The sequence below is a fragment of the Pseudopipra pipra genome, chromosome 2, assembly GCF_036250125.1.
Source record: "Pseudopipra pipra isolate bDixPip1 chromosome 2, bDixPip1.hap1, whole genome shotgun sequence".
NCBI lineage: Eukaryota > Metazoa > Chordata > Aves > Passeriformes > Pipridae > Pseudopipra > Pseudopipra pipra.
This window is the reverse complement of record NC_087550.1, coordinates 90,596,409-90,619,599: the sequence shown is the minus strand read 5'-3', so window position 1 is coordinate 90,619,599 and position 23,191 is coordinate 90,596,409. Positions and strand designations below refer to the sequence as shown.

Below are 23,191 nucleotides of genomic sequence, written 5' to 3'. Positions count from 1 at the left end.
AGACTTTCTGTCTTATTTTTCCAAAAACAGGCTATCACTACAGGAGGTGTTACTTACCGGGAGCAGCCATGGCATAAGGAGTGCTTCGTTTGTACTGGATGCAAGAAGCAGTTGTCCGGACAACGCTTTACCTCCAGGGATGAGTTTGCGTACTGCTTGAGCTGCTTCTGCAACCTCTATGCCAAAAAGTGTGCTGGGTGCACAAACCCAATCAGTGGTAGGTCTCTCATAGCTTTTATATTTTGTGGGGGTTTTGTGTGTTAGGTTTTTTTTGTTTGCTTTGGGTTTTTTTGGGTTTTGTTTTGGTTTGCCTTTTTTTTTTCAGTGAACTACTTCTAATATTAAAAATGGTTCAATAATTTATTCTGAATAACTTGAAAGACTGAAGAGACTATATAATTCAAGATCCATGACATTAAATACTTACGATGTCTTTCCGGTGCCTAACAAAAAGAAATGGAAGAGGTCCTTAAATTGAAGTTTCCTCCTTTTCCCCTGATTTTCATGGAACACAGTGGACGTGCACTAACAGACCTATGGGATATGCATGTTCTGTGCATCGTCCCACTTGTGTTCATTAGAGGGATCACTGACCTCTAATGAACAACAGTCCCTTCACCAGCAGGAAGTGTCTAACTGGCTTATACCTCGTGCTGTATCAGAGCACATTTCTTCCCTGCCTTCTCAGGACATCAACTGAGAAGTCACAAGGCTTTTAGATACTGCTTTCCAGTGCACAAGTATTTAGAGGAGCAACTGCTTAGAACTTTACTATTAAATAGCATAAAACTATAACCTCCTCTAGGAAGTAATCAGCCTTTAACAGTATGATCTATACAGTTCAAAACTGCAAATGTGAGTTACATCTGGAGCATTGATTACATAGGTCCTAGAAAAGCCAGTGTATAACCCCATAGGTACTGTTTTATGTTCGTGTAAAAGAGGCATTTCTCTCTTGAATATTGCAGTCCTTTATATCAATATAGATAGATATGGTTTGTTTCAACATGTTGTTACTAAAGGCGAAACCAAACAAAAAACTCTCTCACTAGGTAAGAGATATGCCAACTAAATCTTTTCACTGACTTCCAAAGCATCGTATTCATTCTAATGCATCACATTCAAATTTTTTGACATTTCTGAGGTTAAGCAAAAGACAATTACCACCAAGACATATTTGACTCTTTTTTTTCTTCTACAACTTCAGTATCCCTTATGATAACCTCCATAGCCTCAAACTTTGGAATCCTCCCCGTTCTTTACTAATCTGCTTCTTTTCTTGAGGCACTCTTCCTTCGTAGCTATGAATCAAGTCATGACACAACCTGAAAGGCTTCTTTTTTAATGATCTAAATGCACTTTTACAAAACAAAAAAATAACTTACTCAGATGCCATAAAACATTCTGTAAAAAACTATGAGAATTTTGTTCAAGGGCAGGTGCTTTGCTTTTCTTCAGCTGTATGTTCCAGTGCCATCCCTCAAAAGTTCATTTCTACCATTATTACCAGTTATAACAGCCTCACTCACTAACTTAGCTGAAAGCAACAGAATTATTTGGGGATGAATATATTAGTCACTACAGAATAAGGATGGCAAAACTAGCATAGTAACAAATGGATTTGTCACAATGGCATTTTTTCACTACTCTGTGTTAGATCTCCATGCCAATGAGGGGAGTCTGCATCACTTGAGGCTGATGTGCTATTCTTTGCTTCTAACAGAAGGCTTTTGTTTTCAAACAGGACTCGGAGGAACCAAGTACATCTCCTTTGAAGAACGGCAGTGGCATAATGATTGCTTTAACTGTAAGAAGTGCTCTCTTTCATTGGTAGGTCGTGGCTTCCTCACAGAAAGGGATGACATCCTTTGCCCTGAATGTGGGAAGGATATCTAAAGCTCAAACTAAGAGGTGAGGAAGAAGAGAGAGGAAAGCCGTGCTTCCAATATATAGTCTGAAACACATGGATGTTCAGAACTAGCTTTGCCATTCTGTGTCTCGCTGTACTATTAACATTACTTAGCCTTTTTCATTATACTCTCCAAGTCTGGAGGGAAAACAACTCGAATATCTCCAGTAGCAGTGTTGGTGTTTAAGATTTCTGCAGCAAACAAAAACTGATTCAAAATACAAGATGTAAAACCATTTGGCTGTTTTTGACATACATACTATTTTTCATGTTTGTTTTTTTTCCTTCCAGTAAATATTCCAGTTACAGTCAAGTGATACAGTTCAAGGATTACAATGGCCACACACAACACATTCATAGGTGGATATTTAGGGTGAAACCTTCAGCCCACTGAAATTAACAGCAAATGCCATTCAACTTCAGTAAAGAGATGGTCTTACCCCAGTGTTCTTGAGCTGTGTGACAAGTGTGTGCTGTCAAATCTGTATAAAGACTGCAAAGGTAGAGCGTGTTTCAATGTACAGGGATTTGTGCCATGCCATAAAGAGATGATGATAACTGGGAGTGTGTCACAATAGGTACAGTTTATTGCATGACTAGCTGATCATTGTGTGAAGTACAAGTTCTGATTGACAGTGTCAGTATTCCAGTTGGTTGACATTACACTGCACAGTGTATTTTTCAAAATAAAATAATTTAAAACAAAACTGTGATTGTGGTTTAATTGTATTTACATGTTATTTACAAGTAAAATGTTCCCACAGTCTGAAGAAACACAACACATACAAATACTACCCTTTTTGCACCCAGTCATTGGGGGTGTGAAATTTAGACAATCCTCAGAAGGGTCCTGATGATACAATATAGTCCTCTACTAACTGAAGTCAGTGGGAAAATTATCAGCAAAACTGAGTGTGTGAAAATACTGAACTGAATGCAGCTGATAAAAATGTGTTCATAGGCTCTAAACTCCAAACCAAAGTACTTTTTTCTTCTCATCAGGCGAGGAGGTCAAGACAACTCAAAAGACATTTATCTTTGCAAAAGTCAGCAGTTTAACTTCTATACTAGGGCATGCTTTAATTGTGTTCTGTATTGGGATACGTAACACCCTTTGTTGTCACATAATTTCTGCTACATGTTTGCCACAGAGGCAACTGTCAGCAACAGGGTGCTGGCAGGACAATAAAATCAAAAGGAAACAATCCAAAGGAAGATAACTCTTGTCCCAAAGCAAACTGCAAGAAATATGGCCATGTTATGCAGTGTACGATCACAGTACACCTTCCAAATGGAATCCATTTGTGTCCAGCAAAAGGAGGAAAGAAATATGTCACACGTCCAACAGGAATCTTCAGATGTGGAAAGATTTAGGAATATACTTACTCTGTGTGTAACTGGGTAGGGAAAGTTTGCTCCTAGTTTCTGCCACCACTCTTGAATTTGTCTCTTTTTGTACCAAGTATGAAGTGCTCACTGGTCATTCCCCTCTCATTAATTCAACAAGCTGAATATATGCATCAGATCAGATTTAGAGTATTGCACACCCTTTGAAGAACTTCGCTGACTGACATTTTTGAAGTGCACACTGTGCTAACCAGAACTCACTGAATTCTATCCTTTGGTGATTTCATTTTATGATGAAAGTTGTAGTAAATAGCCACAAAACTCCCTTTTATATCCACACCTCCCAAAGGAGGGCAAACACCTCACTTACTCTCCTTTGGGGTCCGGCAATCCCTCAGCACACTGCAGCTCTGCCCTAGTGCTTTGCTGAGAGAAGGATTACTATTAGCTAAAGGGGTGATGCCCCTATACTCAGTACTGGGGAGGCTGGACCTCGACTACTGTGTTGTTTTGGGCCCTCACTACAAGGACATTGAGGTGCTAGAGAGCATCCAGAGAGGGGTAATGGAGCTGGTGAAGGGGCTGGAGCTGGGGGTTGCTTAGCCTGAAGAAAGAAGGGTGAGGTGAGGTCTTATTGCTCTCTACAACTACCTGAAAGGAGACTGAATCAAGATGGGCATCAGCCTCTTCTCTCAGGCAGCTAGTGATAGGACAAGGGAAAATAGCCTCAGGTTGTGACAAGGGAGGTACAGGTCGGACATTAGGAAAATTTTCTTCAGTGGAAGTCGTCAAGCACTGGAACAGGTTTCCCAGGGAAGCAGTGGAATCACTCACTTCATGATAGAGTTTAGTGGGCGTGGTGGTATCCAGGGAAGGGTTGGACTCGATGATCTTGGAGGTCTTTTCTAACCTTAATGATTCTATGAAGACAGTAAGAGCAGCATGGCTTGCACCTTGCCTCCCAAGTACTACAACAGAGGGCAAAATGGTCCCAGCTTTGGGGAAAGGCAGGTGAAACATGGCAAGGCTGGAAAGCATACTGGCTTAAAACCAAGACTGTTACCATGCCATAGCAGCATCATGCTATCATTCCAGTACAGCTCTGAATATCCCTCCTTAACACATACCAACACACACATGCTCCTAGAAACTGGAACTACACAAAATACATCCTACGCTCTAGATCACTGACAATAAGCCAAGCACAAAACAGAATTCCTATCAGACTGTTACACTAGTGCAAGAACGAGCTCTTCACATGATACTACTGCTGCTAAACCTGATCACTTCAAGTCCACTGAAATATAACTGTATAAAATCAACAAGCTTAATTACATCATAAAAACAAGTCAGCACTGCTTTGTCTGCTTTTAATTTAATTTATTTAAATAGGATAAGGCTACTTAAAAGACAAGTCTTTACATACAAAATGTACATTACAATTAAGTTTGCTGTACTCAAGTACAAAAACTGCACAAGTGTTTAGTAAAAGGGAAACAGCACACTATTTTAAAACACACATTCTTACCATTTTACAGCATTCGAGAAGTGCCTTTTATATTGTAACAGTGAGTGGGGAACTTCTGTAAAGTAATGAACTAAACTACAGGGTTTGGTTTCACTATAAACCAGTGTTAAAAATGTAAACAAGCTTTCTGATCACTATTGACAGCTTCTTTTAGTGGGTTAACTAAGAGGATTCAGAAGTTGATTTTTTTTTGTTGTTTTACTAAGTTTGGGAGCACTGTTATTATTTACCATCCATATCTAAAACTGATCTAAATTGGCTTCACCCTGAGCCACTGAATTTTAATAAAAATGTTTCTATCAACTTAATTGGATTTCTGCCCTGTAAGGCACTACCAACAATTCAGATGAAACATCAAGTTTCACAGAAAACCAAAATCCATCCTTAATTATCAAAGCAAGGAAAACAGGTTTGTGTATTTTTGTCTAGAGTGTAATTACATGTGTTAATGCTCTCAAGGTACTTCTCTGTCTTCCTCTCCATGTCCCTCTCCAACTTCATAAGCTGAAAAAGCACTGGTTTGCATTCCACTGTTTTTTCCTATATTTTATAAGCATGATTGTAACCAGGAAAGCAACCAAATTTGCTACATTGGCACAATTTTACACTTATGCCTGTATAAAATATGCCTATGTACTTAAGAGAACATGGCACTAATCCATTCACTACTTCCTCTCAAAGTTTCATATCAAACAGTCTAATAACATATTTCCATCAGTGTATTTCTTATTACATATATCAAGAGAAACTTCAATTTGAAGTAACGCTGTTAAAACAGTTCATCTCTCGTTACCAGCCTAACTTGCACTGCAAATTTTACACTCCTGTTCTGCGCAACAGAAACGAAAAAAATTTCTTGTAGACCATCTTATCAGCAGAATGGTCAGTGTTCTCAGCCAAATTAATTACCCTTTTAAAGCCAAGAAGGCTCTTGGGATCACTCTAAATCTCAACAGCTGTTTTAACTATTTAACCAGATGTGGAACAAAACTGAACCTTAGTGAAACAACGTGTGAATCATAGTGACATGGAGGAGATGAACTACAATAACCTTGAAAACTAAAAGTGAAGGGTTTAGTATAGTGTAATATCACCACCTGTTAAAGAAGTAATTAACTACTTGCTGTGCAAGAGTAGACACTCTTAAGGTTACTGGTGATAGTGACTCCAGATTTACGACAGGGAACTGTTAAACTTGTTAAAGCTTCACAGCAATCTGAATCTCTGTAAGGTTCAAAACCAATTTTATTTAAATTGTTTAAATATACCTATCTATTTTAAAATATGGAAGTAATATTTATGTTTCAAGCACCATTAGCTACTTCATGGCCATGTAACATGCTGGATTTTCTTCTTTGCTTCCGTAGGCTTTAGGTCATTCTGAAATACAAAGAAATATATAAGTATTCTTAGGCATACTGTGCAAATAGAAGTCAGTCATTAATCTGACATATTCAAATCTGCTACTACTGCTGTACTCAGCTATAGGCTACTACAATAGCTTTCTATTGCCATCTTGTGGAGAAAGTTAAATATCACAGAACTTCTCTACAGAAGATAAAAATAGAGCAAATGAATTTAACTACCTGCAAATCATACAAGTATTTGTTTTTTACTAATCTAAAATCAAATATGCAAAAATGTCTTTCAATTATGCAGGTCGGAAACAGGTACCTGTTGGAGTTTCAAAACACACTTCCAAAGTTATTTCAGATAGTGTTCTTAAAATACTTGTTGAAACAGGATTGCATAAGGAAAAAAATCTGAGCGTACAATTAGGAAACCAATTTAGTTTTGTCAAATAGTAAAAGCATTAGAAAAAGAGAAAGAAAATTTGGTCTTCCTTTGTAATGATCTGGATAAAAAAAGATAAATAACCGCCAAAGCCTCAGATGAACTCATCTTTCAAGCCCCCCCACCCCAAGGAACTTGTAAAAATCAAGAAAATCTGAAGCAAAACAATGGGAGATGAAGTGGTGAAATAATTACCTTTCACCATCTAAAATAATAATAACAAAAGAAATCTGAAAAATGGAGCTTTAATAGTTCATACAAGCAGAGTAAAGACAGGTATATGAGTTTTCAAGAACATTCTAAAACTCATTGCAACTCTTGTCTTTAAGAGTTTCACTGTTATTTACAGCAATCCTGTGGACTGCAACCACTGAAAGGTTTAAGAGAATCAGATCCAAAGATAAGAGGGATAGTTCTGTGCTATTCAGCACAAGAACTTCAGTTTTTCTTGAAAGTCAAAGAACAGTAACTTGCTTGAAAATTGTCACTACTGTCATTATACTAAAAATAGATCAGGCTTTACACTCCACAGCCATCTGCCAAGTACATTGATACTTCCTGACTGCATCACTTACTATTCAACACCACATTCTTTAATTTCAGACAGTAAAGTACCATCCATAGAACACGCTTGCCTAACTTCAAACATGTCTGACCCACATTAACCAAGGCATGACTGAACTTGCAGGTATTAACTGGAACAACCTAACCGTGGCTAATGTAGAAAGTCAAATGCCAGAGGTCATAGCTTCTGAGTGTCAATTATAGTGGCACTTACAAGTGCCATCCTTGTGTCTACAAAACATTGAAATGAAATATAAAGAAGCTGAGAGGTGCATACTAAACACGTTTCAAAAGCTCTGTAGGTTCAGATCTGACCAACACTTGGAAGAGTTCTAAATACTAAAAGAAGATAGTAATACGGGTAGTAGGAAACACACCTCTCCAGCATAAATTTCATTCAGAGCCTCAGCCATGGTTCTTGTACAAGTTGCTAAAGCTGTCTTTCAGACACATGTTTAGGTGCTCGTGTTTAACACAAGTCTGATGGAACCTACCAATCCATGCAGCAAGGATATTACCTGCATTCTTTCATTAAAGGATTTTTAAAGAAGATATTAACAGAAAGCATTTAATGAGGGAATATTGAGAAAACAGAAGTTCAGTCTCATGTCTTGGGAAAATTCTAATCAATGTAACTGCACACTGTATATCTAAAGCTCCCCCTGCAGTTCAACTAAGAGTTTGTATTTCTCTTTCTTCCTTTGAAGCCAAGACTTATTTCAGATATTCCTGTACTCCAGTGGAAATGTGAAAACTCCCTCATTTGTATCATGAAGGAATACCACACAAATATAAGACTTATCCCTACCTCGTGGCATGTTCTGAAGAGATTACCCATTGCTCCTGCTCTCTCACAAGCCCTTTAAGACTAACTACACAGTTGTCAAAATCAACCACTGCTCCATCTCCCCATCTGGGAGCTACATTCAGGACCATTAGCTACATCTTATAAGATAACCTCCTGCTGAATTCATAGATCCTGCCTTAGCTCTTCACTCATCCCTTCAGCTCATCAGCTTTGTTCTGCCCCCATCTGTAGTGTAGTTCTCTTGTACACACAAAATTTGTTTACAGCCAAATCCAACTTGCAGAAAGAAGGTACTTATTTACCTTTATGGTTAACATCTCACTCATCAGATTTCTACATGAAAACAGCACCCTTCTGTTCAAAATCTCAGTATGTCTTCCTCAATGCCCAAGTATCCAATTAAAATCCTATCTCAAAACGAGCCCTCGACCTTTGGCATCTCACCTCGACTGATACAGTTTGTTGTTTTGGCTTCTCATTCAGACCCACAGTCTAAGCACTCTCCACATTAACACATCCAGTTCCTTCCTCTAGCTTGCTAACTCCTATGAAAGATTTTAAACAGATGGCATTCTTCCTCTAAGGATGTATTCTGTGGCTCTCAGCATCTCACTTCTGCTCCTGTAATATCTCTTCCTTTACTGTGACAAGTGAAAGCTTGTCCTACTCAACCATTCAACTGTGATTGCTACAAATCATTTCATTTTTTCCTTCCCTACTACAGAAAACAGATCACTTGTCTTCCCTCCATGGCTGTTCATGTTGTTCTACAATACCTGTTCTTTCTCTCAGACCTACCAGTAGAATTATCTAGTTGGTGTTTTATTTGACTGCTACCAGCACCACCTTAAGTTTTACCTACTTACTTGTTTTAAAATTATGGGCATGGTTTCTACAGAGTTGCATCTCTCACACAGAAGTTTCCCATGGCCAAGTGCAAAGTACTTTATTTATTTCCTTCTGATCTTTCCCAACCAGCTACACCTTCATCTGTTTCTAAATACTCTACTGTTACTCCAAAATAAAATAATCCTGAAAACTCTTACAAAGGTCTAACTTCAGCTCCTTTAAGTTTCAACTAAAAAAAGCTGCAAAACCAGACACTGCACAAACGTACCGGCAAACTGGATTCTTCTTTTGGAACAGACCTCTTTAACTTCACAACAGTAGTTCCTGCTATTGGAGACAAAGGGTAAACCTTCAGACCAGTCAACACACCACTGTTAATCTTTGAAATATTGTTCTGCTGAGCCTCACTATTCCTCATTCCCAGCTTAGTGTCCTCTGACAAACTGGAGGTTGAAATGTATGTTGAGGCATTTGAAGAAACCGATAACCTTCGAACAGTGTTGGTGGGGCTTCCAGCTGGAGGAGGTTTCAGGCGATCAGCAGCTCCATTCTCTGTCTTCTTCACCTTTATGCTTGTACTTGTTGAGTTACCATCAAATACAATCAATGGCCGTTTCCTTAATCCTTCCACTGCTGTAACACTGAAAATACAAATCATAAAATTCTCAGAAACACAAATTATATGATCAAAAAATAGCATAGTCAAGACACGAGTAGTGAAAATGAATTTAATCTTGTCTAAAGTAAATATATATCCCAAAACACTAACATTAAACTTTGATCTGCTCCAAACTTAAAATAAAAATACTTATATAAACTTACATATGCTTAAATAAAAATAAAAAGCAACAGAAATTGCTTCCAAAATATAAAGGGGCAGGGGTTTGTGTGAGGAACAGCGTTCCTCAGCAAAGACAGCTGTGTGAGGAACTGTGAAGGCAATCACAGTTGTACAAAGACTCTGTGCTTGTACCACTGCAGCTCTTCCAGAGTAACTACAGAGATAAGTGTTCAGTATTTCAAAAGATGAAGATTTGAGAAAACATGTGCCGCCTTACCTACAAGAACAGCATCTAATATTCTGATAATTCTAAATTTCCCTGTTTACACTCTTATTCAAAATCATAATGTTAAGATAGTCCAAAAGATTGTTACACAAGGAATAAAAACATTAAGCAAAAAAAGCACACCTGTTTTTAAAACAAGCTGTCTTTAAACAGGAACCCTAAGTGGATTTAATGACTTTTCTTTAACAGTTTGTGCCTTTAAGCCTATGTGTAGTCAGAGCTGGCCAATTCAGTGACTCATGAAAAGGAATACTATCAAGCTGATATCAAAACAATATTATCAGAAAATATTTTGATTGCGAAAAAATAAAGTACAAAGTAAACATAACTCACTCTACATGAATTCAAAGATTTAAAAAAGCATTGCTCAAGAATGACAAAGAAAAAGTGTTTGGAAAGTGCATATTTAACAAATAAAAAACCCAAACCACCATTAAGGTATATAATATTCCCGATCAGACACTTCAGCTTTCAGTATACACTGACTGTTCAGTCATCTCACACTAAACAGATAAATAAAAGTTGAATTACAGTGTTTCGACAATTGAATATATATTTGCATTGATTTGCAACTATATGAATTTGACAATTTTGATATTAGGTATCTCAACAGACTTCAAAATAAGCCACAAGCAGAGACTTAATCAGTTTGGACTTGGAACAACATTAGATTAGTAGCCGCTGATAAACCTCACATATTAAGAAACTGCACATCACTTGCACAGTTTCTGTCAAGAACAGGGGTTTCTTTAAAAAAAGGGAAGTGGTCACAGTTTAGGAGTTCATAAAGCAAGACAAAGTTCAGGTCTTAGATTTTTTTTCCCGTCACATTCCTTACCATAATAAGTCTGCTTTTCCTATGGAGTCAGGGTTTTTATATATTCAGATTGGTGAAAAGTGGCAAGTGAGGAACTAACTGCAATTTCTGGACTGTTATCTACTCTAAACCCAATTTTAGAATTTGTAGCACCTGTACAAATGACATAATATAGGTAACACTCCCAGAGAAAAACTTTGGGAACATTCCAAAAGAAATTTGGATGCTGTACTGTCAAGGACTGTCACATCCAATTTTTAGATACATGTCTCACAGAACAAAACAGAACCTTGGGAGTGACATTTGCTTCATTTATATAAAGTACAGGCACTATAAAAGCTTCACAGTAGGACTCCTGTAGGCCAGTACTCTTCTGAGGGAGGACACTGATACTCACTAACTGCTGAAATCAGCCATTTTGGGATTGTGTCCCCTCCTGCAGATCACCTTCTGTGCAACCTAGATTTCAATGCACATCTACATCTAATCCTGCTGCTTATTTTGAAGTGCACGGTAAGATACAAGATTTACTAGAGAAAGCAAAAGCTTCACTACATGAGCAATCTGGGTTTCCATTCTCTCACATGATTACTCATGCAGTCAGGATGGCCTCCCAATTATGAGGACAATTTAATGAAAAATGTTCCTATTTTTGTCTAGCTTAATCTGGTACTTAAGGTAATCATAGAGAAGTGTAGGTTTTAGCTCCCACACCCTGATTATCCTAAATATTTGCCTGTTACCAAAACAGGCACGTGATCACCTCTTCTGTGAAACTGGTCAGAAGTACGATGTTTTGCACTGAACTCAGTATTATCAGCACCTTAGCAGTTCTCAGGTCACTGAAGTGACCTCTCAGAAGACTAAGCAGAAATGATGAGCCCTACCAAGACCACAGCTATGAGGATGAATAGCCACAGCACTCCTGGAGACTGAGCGTTTGCAGGTGAGAGTCTTTAGACTTGCTGGCATTTCAGAAACTACATATACACTGTGAGATTCTTATCATCCTCTCTCTTTCAGTAGGCAAGATGATCTTACAGATCTACAAAATTAACTATCCCTGAACACAAATACTTTCTGAAATGTCTGAAATTGGAAAGACTGTGCTTGTTCTTGTTTGCTATGATTGTCTGCAAACTCAGATATTCAGTAATAAGATATATAAACCATCATCTGTAACCTCAGATATTTGACTGCATTACTGAAGTATAACATCAAATCAGCTGACATACAGCAAGTCTTCTAGGACATGACATTAATCACCAGCAGTAAAACTAAACACAATATTCAATACTGATTTTTAAATTTCATTGTGTTTTTACCTCCAATTTGTAATTACCAGAGGCAAGCCAAAACTCACCGAACTGTGCTGATCAAGTCTTCAAGCCTCCTACTCATTCCATGTGATTTCCACAGAGAACTCATCAGAGAGTTCTCTTATTCATACAATCAATCAGTTTATCTGATTTCTAAAGTGAACTAACAGCACACTTAGTTCCCAGCTCCAACTTGCACATAACTTACAGCTTCAAAATATCTAGGAATTTTGATTTTGTTTCAGAAACAAGAATGCCAACTTCTACTTCCTCTTCTGCACAATGGCATCGCGTCGATTTTGTTTAAGTGGTGCATACAATTATTAGGAAAAGTGTAATATTCTAATATTCCAAAAAGACAATTGAACTTCCTTGATATAGTCTACTAAAACTGAAATTTTTTCTGTGCAACTTTTACTTGCTGAAAGTGATGATAATCTATTTCTCTCATTTCTCTAGGGTTAGTAATACTAGCAGAAAAAGGTTAACTTTTCTAAACAGTATTTTGTCAGCATATTTGTTAAGTATGAAAGAGGTAATAAAAGCAAAAACAGCAACTTCTGGAAAATCTTAAAACGGTCTAAAAACAGAGCAAAACACTAAGTCTAGTGTGCTAGATGCTAAGTGTAAAGAAAAACTGGTAAAGAAAAGCAGACTGGTAGATTAAAGTTATCTCCTTATACTTACTGTTTTCCCATCAAATATAATGGTTTAACCATTACTGCATTTTATTGTACCAAAATAAGAGCCCCTAAAGTTATTGTACATATAAACTCTGGATGAAGTCATTCTCTCATCTAAAAATTATTGTTGCCTCCTTCTCCCAAAAACATCTAGCCACCTATCTTTATTTCTTTGGACTAGATGACCATCAAAGGTCCCTTCCAACCCAAACTATTCTATGGTTCTACATCAAGAAGCACTATAAGCTAAATACCATTAATAACATTTGGATGACAAAACAAAAACATTATCTTTCCCTTTTTCCCATTATTGCAGTAGGAGAATCTATCACTTCTGACACAGGAAACCTGACACGGCATTCTCTGCAACCTGTGACAATGTCCAAAAGCTGCATAAATTTCATTAATCAGGCAAACAAAGGTTGAACTAAATGCATCGTCCTAAATTCTCCAGGTCTAGCCCAATAAAAGCTAACTTACCTTTTATTCTCACTTTTCAGGTCATTTTGCTGTCTCTTCTTTTCCATCATTTTCCCCCATCTACTTTTTGGTAAGTCACGCTGAGGCAGGGGAATGGCATGTTGAATATAGAGATCAGTGAGACTATCTTTGTCCATTTTCGCATCATTTTCCACTAATATATTTTTCTGCGGGGGACAGAAAAAAAGTTGTTATTATCATGACAAATTGAAAGCACAACCATCTTAATAGCATCATTTATTTGTTCAAAATACACTTTAAGGTACTGCTTTGGGCATAAATGTCAGAGTTTCAAAAGTAAGCGGGTGGCTGGGATGATCACTTTGGAGAGACTGTGAACTGCCCACTGCCAATGACAGCCTGGTCTCCTGCCTTCCTACTGTCAAATTCCCTTGTTTTCTGTAGAAAACTGTGGTAATCTGTGGATTAGACTCAGTTCCTCCCTTCAGTGAGGCGATGGAAAACACAGGATGTTTTGGTCAGTGCACAGTGGTTTCTTTTTCTACCACTTGCAATGGTGGCCCTCCCTATCCAAAACCCCACAGGTTTTGCCAATAAAAACAGCAGTAAAAAAAAAAAAAGGAAAAAAAAATTGATAGAGATACTGTTGATGGCTGATGTTTTCATGCACTCTTAAACACACCTCTCTGAATCCAACTACAGTACCAGAGCTCTTCTTCACTCTTCTAAAAACCAGGTAACTAGAACATAATGCAGGTCAGACTTGTGAATGTAGAACTGTGCTTCCTTCCCCACTTCCCAAAGAATAAGGGAGATAAGTTTAAGCTCAACATGAGGAAGAACTGCTTTATGTTGAGGGTGGCAGACCACTGGAACAGGCTGTCCAGGGAGGTTGTGAAGTCTCCCTCTCTGGTGACGTTCAAAATGCACCTGGATGAGTTCCTGTGTCACCTGGTCTAGGTGACCCTGCCTTGGCATGAGGGTTGGACTGGATGACATCCAGAGGTCCCTTCCAACCCTAAATATTCTGTGATTTTGTGAGATTTCTAGGAAGTGTCAGTTTTACCAGAACACCAGTTTTCTTTTCAATCATGTACAAGGTTGTGAACATTTCTTGGTACCTCCTGTCAGGTTTATTAAAAGAGAAAAAAAACTCCACTAACATCCTCCAAATTAGAGGTCACCAAAAGCAGGTGAAGCCTCTGTCACTAATGTTTTTGGCAACACTTCATGACTTCTGATGGTGGCCTGAAAGGTGTACATTTTTGTCCGCATAGACTACATGGACGAGAGCACATGAAAATTCTTTGAGCTCATACAAAAACCTGAAACTTTGATTCCTGTTGTTTCATAAACCTAAAATTTTCAGGCAGAGCGGTAACAAGTATTTCAAATTACATCAACAAAAGCTTTGTATGGTCCTAAACTGCTTAGAATTCACTTTCAAACTGAATTTCTTTTTTCAACTATTAGGAATTAATAAGTACTTAAGTAATACTTCAGTATTTAAGCATTAGTTTGACTGATTACGTAGGCTGCACTTCCTTAACTCACAGAATCAACAGAATATTTAGGGAGCTCTGGAGATCACCTAGTCCAACACCCCTGCCGAGGCAGGGTCACCTGGAGCAGGTTACACTGGGTATGGACGTGGCAACTTCAACAGTGTAAATATCATCTTTGCACAGACAGTTTTACTGTACGCAGACACTATGTCGATTTGGGCAAACTGCTCTCTAGCAGCCTCGGTGTTCAAACACAGCCCTTTGCAAACACGGAGACATCTCCCACGCCACGGGCCTCCTCTCAGCAACTCCGTGGCCTATGGAGCACCGACTCGGGGGCTGCTCTCCCCTGAACTCCCCCTCAGGGGCCGCCGGTCCGCCTCGGCCCGGCCCGGCTTCCCGGACGCACCTGTTCCAGGGTGAGCCGCAGGAATTCCTCCGAGAGCAGCTCCGGGTGCAGCAGCAGCACCTCCGACTCCGAGCGTGCCGATCCCGGCTGCTCCTCCTCGCAGTCCCCACCGCCCGCCCGGATCCTTCCCTTCGCCGCCATCTTCGACCCCCGGCAGCCCTTTCCCGCCTCCCACAATCCCGCGCGGGGCTGGAGACGTGTTTCCAGAGCAGCCGCGCGGGGCAGTGGCGTCACCTTCTGCGGGGGGGCGGGAACAGCGGGATCGGGTGTGCACGGTCAGGGAGCTGCGCTCCGCGGGCAGCCGGGACTGAGGGGCACGGGAATACACAGGATCACACGGAATCACAGAGTATCCTGAGCTGGAAGGGACCTGCAAGGATCATCGAAGTCCAACTCCTGGCCCTGCACAGGACAGCCCCGAGTCACACCATGTGCCTGAGAGTATTGTCCAAACGCTTCTTGAACTCTGTCAGGCTTGGTGCTGTGACCGCTTCCCTGGGGAGCCTGTTCCAGTGCCCAACCACCCTCTGGCTGAAAAATGTTTTCCTAATATCCAACCTAAGCCTCCCCTGACACAACTTCAGTCCATTCTCTTGGGTCCTGTCACTGGTCACCACAGAGAAGAGATCAGTGTCTGCGCCTCTTCTTCCTCTCTCACGGAAGTTGTAGACTGCTACGAGGTCTCTCCTCGGCCTCCTCTTCTGCAACAAGCCAAGTGACCTCAGCTGCTTCTCATAAAGCTTCCCTTCAAGGCCCCTCACCATCTTCATGTGCCTCCTTTGGATGCTCTCAAATAGCTTTATATCTTTCTTATATTGGGGCACCCAAACTGAACACAGTGCTTGAGGTGAAGCCAAACCAGAGTGGGACAATCCCCTCCCTCGACCTGCTTTGTAATTCCAAAGTAAAATAGTTGCCTGTCCACTGGAGTTAGTCATCTGCTTACATATTTAAAAGCAGAATAGGGAATTACAAATGATTATGAGTAAATAACCACGTCATTGTTACAATACAAAATTGCAACGTAATTTGAAGTACTTGATTTTCATTTTACAGAATTATGAGGTACAGGCAACAATGTAACACAAGTAACATAATGCCATGGCTTTAAGTGTACATCCACATGAACGAGCTGCAGATAAATCACTATGTATGCCACATTATTGCTACATATATGCAGTGTTTCTCTGCGTGAATTCAAATTTTGAATATTTAAAAATCATTTAAGTGTACAAGTAAGTAGTAACATTATTTCATAATGATGTCATCAAAACAGCCATCTGGCAGCATATGCAATTCAGTTCCTTCTGCTTTTCCTCTGTCCCTCCTCCCAAACCCACCCCAGCTACTGTTACTGCTTGTTTTTTCTTGGAAGCACTGCTTTTTCTACCTATGTGTATGTTTTGTATGCCTGGGTTGGGCTTGGTCCGTTACTATGATCTGTAATGTGACTACGGTGTTTGGAAATAACAAATGGATTCTCCCAGAGCTGCCCAGACCATGAGTGGTGTCCAGTGTTTGTGCTGCTGGGATGGGGTCCTCCTCTGCATGGATGCATAATTCGGATGCTGGCCCTGACGCTCAGCGCAGGTTATTTCTGAGACCGCACTGGGCAGGCTGGGGTCCAGTGGGCCAAGGAACGAGCTTCCCATCACTGGAGCAGCACAAGGGCACAGTTACCCTCCCTCTCCTCTCTCTCCAGGGAAGCTGCATCCGAGGGGAAACGCAGGCTGTGCGCCGGGATTGCCAACTGCCAAGAGCCCCAGCTTTATAGCTGTGTGCCCAACACACAAACACACCTATAGACTAATTCTATTTTCATTTTCTTACTCTTCTCTCACTTTAGCCAATTACATCACAAAATCACCTTAATTCGAGTAATCTTGTGAATGAATATACTTTCTAAGGCAAATGTTCAGCCTGTATTTTGGTGCTTATTTCAGCCAGTGAAATTACTGTCTTGTAAATTACATGGATCATCTCTCTCTTCCTAAAGTATCTTGTAAGTTCTTTCCTCATGGAAAACATATCCTTGCTAACCAAATTAGTTTTGCTGATCATGACTTTCACTCTGTGAGTTTCTTATGTTAATATTTATTTTGTAGGGATTTGTACCCAAAATTACAGTTCCTCTTTGGTTAACCAGACCATGTCCTCTCACGGTGAAGTTCTGACAGGGATGAAATGTAAACAGTGTGATAAAAACTTAATGTTTCTTTTCAAATTGCTGTAAAAATGATAAAATTTTTATAACCTATATTGTTTTCATAGATCTGCTGAATGATCCTATTGCATTTTATAGTAGAGATAATTTTTTCTATTTTTTGGTTAATAATTTTAAAATTAATGATACCACATGTCATTTTCCATTATTTTTCTTTTTAAGATTTTCCAACTAGAAAAACAATTCTTTATATCAGTTCTGATACCTTCCTTTATACTTTGTTCATTAACTGTATATGTTGCCCCAAAATAGGTTCTTTCACCTGGTGTCAAGAGGCCAATCCACACACAGAGTCAAGGTATTTGATTTATTTACAGTTCTGCACAGAAAGGGATGGCAAATCCACAAAGCAAGTAACGACCACCAAAACTTTTCATTATTTATACATTTTAGCAAACAAAGGCATTAATGTTCTTTGGCTACAAGTTGCCTAGTTCCCTTATACTTAGTATTCTACCTCCTATTGGTTAATGATTCCCTTGCTTCTCATGTTAATTGGGTCACATGCTCAGTCCTTCTTTTCTTTTGAGTCGGTGGGCCATGAGTCAGTGGTCACCATCTCCTGTAGCCAGAATTACCTTTTGCCGGTCGGAGCTGATTGCAGCACATTTGCTGAGTTGGCTTTGTTAGTTTCTTCCTTATCTTGGGAGTTCTGCCAAATGTCCTGTGGCCCATAATTCTGCATTCTTTGTGTCCACTATCAGCAGTACATCCTTCTCCCCAAGGTTTGTTAACCTCCTGCTAAGTCTGAGATCACTGAGGCATGTGAAGCTCTAAACCTTAACAAGGCAATTCTACTGAAAAGTAATTTATCTTTCTAACTCCCAGACATCCACTGGGAGCAGCTTTTTTCACATTCCAAGAAAGTGCTCTCACTCTAATTGGACTTAGTAATAATAAGAATGTTATAACATATGTAGATTATATAAATAATTTATATATATAATTTATATAGAGTATAATAATCATAGTATAAATATATTGTAAAAGAGACTTGTAGCATATATAATATATATTATAATGGCAATATTATAGGTTTTATAATATATGAGACATATTGCTATTAAGTCCAATTAGATTGACAGCACTTTCTTGGAGTGTGAAAACAGCAGCTCCCAAGTCTCATATAAATATATACACATATATGAGACTTATAACAACTAAGTATCTTTTTATATATATATATAAACATACATATAAAGAGACTTAAAACAGTGCTACTATTAAGTCCAATAATTCCAAGTCATTGGAATCTCTTTTATCTATCTATCTATCTATCTTATACACACACACACACATATACATATACACAGCTGTATGTATACATATACATGTATAAATACACGTACATACACACACGCACATATATATAGATGTGTACGTCCCCTCTCTCGGGTGCAAAGTCGGAGGTCCCCGAGCGCACTTTCGGGCGCGGAGGGCGGCCTTTCCCGCACGTGACCGGACGCTCCCGTTCCCGTTCCCGGTGACGCGGCTCCGGGCGGGGCCGGCGCCGCAGCGGAAGCGGCGCGTCCTCCCCGCCCGCCCGCCGGCGGATCCGAGCGCGCCCCGAGGCGGCCCCGGCCGCCGGCACCGCACCGCGAGGCCCCGGAGCGGCGGGCCCGGCTCCCGCCGAGCGCCGGCAAGTGCGGGGCGGAGGGAGGGCGGGGGAGGCTCCCTGGCCGCGGGGCGGAGGCGGCGCGCCGGGGCCGGTCGGTGCCGGGCCTGGCTGCGCGCCGTGTGTGTGTGTGTGTGAGAGGGGACGGGGGCGAAGGAACCGCGCCGGGCAGCGCATCCCTGCCCTCCCGGGGGCTGGGGTGGCCCAGCTCCTGGGCTCGGTGAGATCGTGTCCAGAGGTTAATTAGCGCTCGCTTAGGGTGTGGGTGAGGGAGCGGTGCGGAGGTGAGGCAGGCAGGGGGCCGGTCTGCAGAGCAGCAGCCGGGAACAGGCAATGCAAGGTTATTACTTAACAAGAGCGGTGGAGAGAGAGCTACTTCGCACTTCTCTCCGGAAATGAGTGCGTGCGGGGTTACTGGTGTGCCTAAAAAATAGTGTCTACTAGACTGGTAATTTTCCTGACTATAGCGGTTTGGGTTTTGATAGCAAACATCCCCATTATCTTGTTTTCCGGAGTTCTGAACATCTAAGAAATACTACAAAAAATACTGACTGTAACTATGGGGTGGCCTCTTGCACTTTAAAGGAGCATCATGTTCTGCAGAACCTGTTCCTTTGCAGTGCACGTAGGCCCCTAAGGTTTTATAAATGAGGACAGAAATATTTAAAAAAAATACATCCACATCACATTTGTTGACATTGATTGTTCCTAAAAGCTTTTTCTCAGAGCTTTTTTTTTTCTAGAATGAATTTCTTTATTACCAGACTTAAGTAGTGCTATGGATTTCTTGTTACTTCTGCTCAGGAACTGTGTATTTGTTATGATTTCTTTTGTACTTTTCCTTTTCACCTAGTTTCATTCAGGCAATTCTTTTGGAGCTTTTTAATACATCTTGATCAAGAGTAAAATTCTCCCAATGGCATACATTAACATTTGTAATTTGGGCTACAGGAGCGTTAAGTTGTTGGCAACTTCAAGTATGAAAGCTGCCTGACCTCTGCAATTGATAGTTTATCAGTTCAGGCTGTACACAGGCTCTTAAAAACTGTTGGTTTTGGGTTTTTTTGTCAGTCAACCTTTGGACAGCCCTCTCTAACTTAGCATGCCGTGTTTCTTTTGATCACATTGAGGAATAACATGGCTGTGTTGCCAGAGACTTGCATTATCATTTTACCTTAGGCTATTTCTCCAGCACTTCCTGGGTTTGTTTGGATTTTTTTTTTGGCTGAAGGACAGAACACTAATTTACACTCCAGGTGAGGATGGAATTTGAAAATTTGGAAGCCTAAACTAAGATCTTTTTAACTTCTGAAAAAACAGACCCTGAAGTTCTTGGCATTAAAGATAACTCCTTTCTCTTGGTAACATGGTTTGCTTCTGGCTGTATTCTTAGTTTGATCTAATTTTATGTAGTGGTTACTTGCATGTTGTGTACCTTACCTTTTCTCACTCAGTTTTGGATTTTTTTTTTGCCATGGTTTCCAATATTCTCTCACAGAAGCAAAGGATTTTGTTATATGTAATAATTATAAACTAAATTCGTTTTGACTGTGCTTAGTTTGAAGTTTGTTCAAAAGAGCGTTTTGTTGATACTGGTCTCTCTGTTGGTGCACAGAGATTTCATTTGATGTTTTGTATCTCCATTGTATCTGTGCACTAGAAGCAATTGTATATGTTACCTGTTAAATCCACGCAAGATATTTAGTGTTGTGTCTTCCCTTGTGTTGACCGAGTGGCCATTACAGAGCAGTCATGACAAATTAAAAGGTGATTAAACAGGGTTAGCAATTTCTCATCTGCTTTTCTTTGGAGTGTTGAGCACAGCTGTCTGCTGGTTTCTTATAAAAAAATAGCACAAATTTGGAGTACAGTAAAGTTGCAACTGTTTTTAAAACACAATTAATTGCTTCATAAATTGCATCTGTCCCTTGACAATGTTTGATTGCAAAAGGGTTGGTATATTTTGTAGAATAGATATTAGAAGTGCTACTTAGCACTTAAAGACAGACTTTTGTGATGATTGTGTTAGTAGAGAACAGGAAGTCTTAATTTCTGCGATATTGTAGCTTGAGTTTAATTAATGCTTTATGGGCTATTCTTCCAAATTTTCTGGGTATATGTGCTTTATAATTGCCGGTGCATATAGTCTGATGCAGAGAATGTGTAAGTAGCACTGAATACAATGGGCATTCTGCAGATATTAAAAAACAAAAACAAATTACAAATCAACAACTTTTATTATGAGTTGGATGATATTTTTCATAAATTTTTATTTAACTGGCTTGGAAGTTACGTATTTCTGATTGCTGGAGGGTAAGGAATGTAAAGTATGTGTTAAAATGCAATAAGCCTGTGATATTTTATGAACTAATAGTCCTACAATTGAGTGTAAAGCAACATGAGATGTTAACTAATAGCACTGAATGCCTTGTGGCTTCTCAAGAAATCTAAGACCTGAAGCTTGTCTCTTTTCATGTACAGGTGATAGAAACACGTGCATGACAGGTTTATAAATCACTAAGTACTGGCAATAACCACTTGTAGTGCCAAAGTGTCTGAAAGAGCCAATAACATGCTGGTTACATGTGGAGAAAGCATCACTTCAAAATAACTGGGTGCTCTTGTGAATCTATTTCAGAATAGGTTTGGAGTGGAAGCATAAAATTTGATTAATTTCTGTGGTTATTAGTGTGCTTGCTCTGGCTTGTGTAATTGGGTTGGAAATAGAGTACAGGCTATTAAAAAATGCAGCAGTTAAGTTTTTGTGTTGGTGAATATTAAATTGCTACCTCTGATATTTGATTATGTGTGTGGAGGTAAATAGTGTTTTTTTCTCTTTAGTCAGATCACCCAGAAGACACAATGAGCGTTAAAGCTTTCAAGCTCGTTTCTGCTGTTGAGCGGGAGATGTTAATGGGAGACAAAAATTACATCAACATCGAGTGCATTGAGTGCTGTGGGAAGAACCTCTACATCGGAACCAATGACTGCTTTATCTATCACTTCATGTTGGATGAAAAGGTATCAGCAGCTGGGAAAATAACTTTTGCTGCTACCAAACAACTGCATAAATACCTGGGCTTGAAGAAGCCTGTGAGCGAGTTGAAAGCGGCCTCTGCCCTCACCAGACTTCTCGTGCTTTGCGACAACACGATAACACTAGTTAACATGATAAACTTGGAACCCGTCCCCACCGGTGCTAGGATCAAAGGAGCTGTGACATTCACGCTGAATGAAAACCCTGTGAGCGGGGATCCGTTCTGCGTGGAAGTCTGCATCATCTCGGTCAAGCGTCGGACCATTCAGATGTTCATGGTCTTTGAAGACAGAGTCCAGATAGTGAAGGAAGTGTTTACTCCAGAGCAACCCTGTGCTGTGGCTGTAGATGGATACTACTTATGCCTTGCACTTACTACACAGTATATAATTTTGAATTATAATACTGGCGTCTCCCAGGATCTATTTCCTTATTGCAGTGATGAGAAACGGCCAATTGTGAAAAGGATAGGAAGACAAGAGTTTCTCTTGGCTGGCCCTGGAGGCCTAGGTGAGACTAAGGATGTTAATTTTTTCCATTTTTTTTTTTTTTTTTTTTTTACTTCTCCTGATTTCTTTCATTTGTGAAGCAAAGCTTTACTAATTAAGGACTTTTCATCATAATAATGATTTACTTCACAGGTCTGTATTGGAATGCTGAGATAAAAAGGGAGATGGTAAATTTTTGGTACTTAATACTATTATAACTCTCTTGGGTTTTTTTCAATGCACAAAAATCTATGATTATTTGTATTTTAATCATGTCTGTAGAAAGCTTCATTGCTGTATAGACAGCTAAGAGTAGTAGTATCGTGCAGCCCTGAGCAAAAGAATTGTTTGGTACCAAGTGAAACTTCAGAGGCTGATAGGCTCTCTCTAGTGACCAGTCAGATTGGATTTGAGGAGCCCTGTGTTGCTATAAAATTGTTAAATTCGTGTAGATGAGTTAATTTGTTCCTTAGTTGCTATTCAGAGGAGTTCACATGAAGTCCATTTTACATTGAAACAGATTCACAAGTATGTTTGTTGTACTACAGTGCTGGTAAGAAATTTTAGTGGATATATACTGTATCCTAACTCCTTTTAAACTCTACGTGTTGTCAGATACTACCCAGTTTTTATGCTTCCATTTGGCTAACTTTTTTAATAGTGTTTTTCAGGTAGTTTAACAACTGTAAAACAGAAGTTAGATCATGTGAAATAATGCTCTTGTCTAATAGATAAATGACTGTGAGGACTGCTACTACCGTAATCTGTCAAAATCAACAATATGCTG

The 23,191-nt window shown here is 39.6% G+C and overlaps 3 protein-coding genes and 1 long non-coding RNA gene across 9 annotated transcripts in view; 2 read left to right on the top strand and 2 right to left on the bottom strand.

The window, feature by feature from the left end:
* The window catches only part of FHL2 (four and a half LIM domains 2), a 59,575-nt gene extending 56,959 nt beyond the window's left edge, over nt 1-2,616 (top strand). For all 6 annotated transcript variants that reach the window (XM_064646367.1, XM_064646366.1, XM_064646364.1 and 3 more), the window contains 2 exons: nt 31-217; nt 1,745-2,616. In XM_064646367.1, the coding sequence (XP_064502437.1) occupies nt 31-217; nt 1,745-1,896 (339 nt within the window). In that variant the 3' untranslated portion in view covers nt 1,897-2,616. The remainder of the gene's footprint in view (nt 1-30; nt 218-1,744) is intronic.
* Nucleotides 2,617-4,612: 1,996 nt separating this feature from the next.
* C2H2orf49 (chromosome 2 C2orf49 homolog) lies at nt 4,613-15,215 on the bottom strand. Its single transcript, XM_064646370.1, has 4 exons — nt 15,041-15,215; nt 13,166-13,332; nt 9,068-9,440; nt 4,613-6,164 (listed from the first exon to the last, which is right to left on the bottom strand). The coding sequence occupies exons 1-4, from the start codon at nt 15,179-15,181 to the stop codon at nt 6,108-6,110; spliced, it is 738 nt and encodes a 245-aa protein (XP_064502440.1). The 5' UTR covers nt 15,182-15,215; the 3' UTR covers nt 4,613-6,107.
* Nucleotides 15,216-17,557: 2,342 nt separating this feature from the next.
* On the bottom strand, nt 17,558-18,728 carry LOC135410075 (uncharacterized). The gene is made up of 2 exons (XR_010428510.1): nt 18,614-18,728; nt 17,558-18,011 (listed from the first exon to the last, which is right to left on the bottom strand). It is a non-coding gene; the product is annotated as an uncharacterized LOC135410075 (long non-coding RNA).
* Nucleotides 18,729-18,795: 67 nt separating this feature from the next.
* TGFBRAP1 (transforming growth factor beta receptor associated protein 1) overlaps nt 18,796-23,191 on the top strand; it is a 37,722-nt gene continuing 33,326 nt past the window's right edge. Inside the window, exons 1-2 of the mRNA XM_064646359.1 lie at nt 18,796-18,903; nt 21,725-22,426. Of these exons, the coding sequence (XP_064502429.1) occupies nt 21,742-22,426 (685 nt within the window). The 5' untranslated portion in view covers nt 18,796-18,903; nt 21,725-21,741. The remainder of the gene's footprint in view (nt 18,904-21,724; nt 22,427-23,191) is intronic.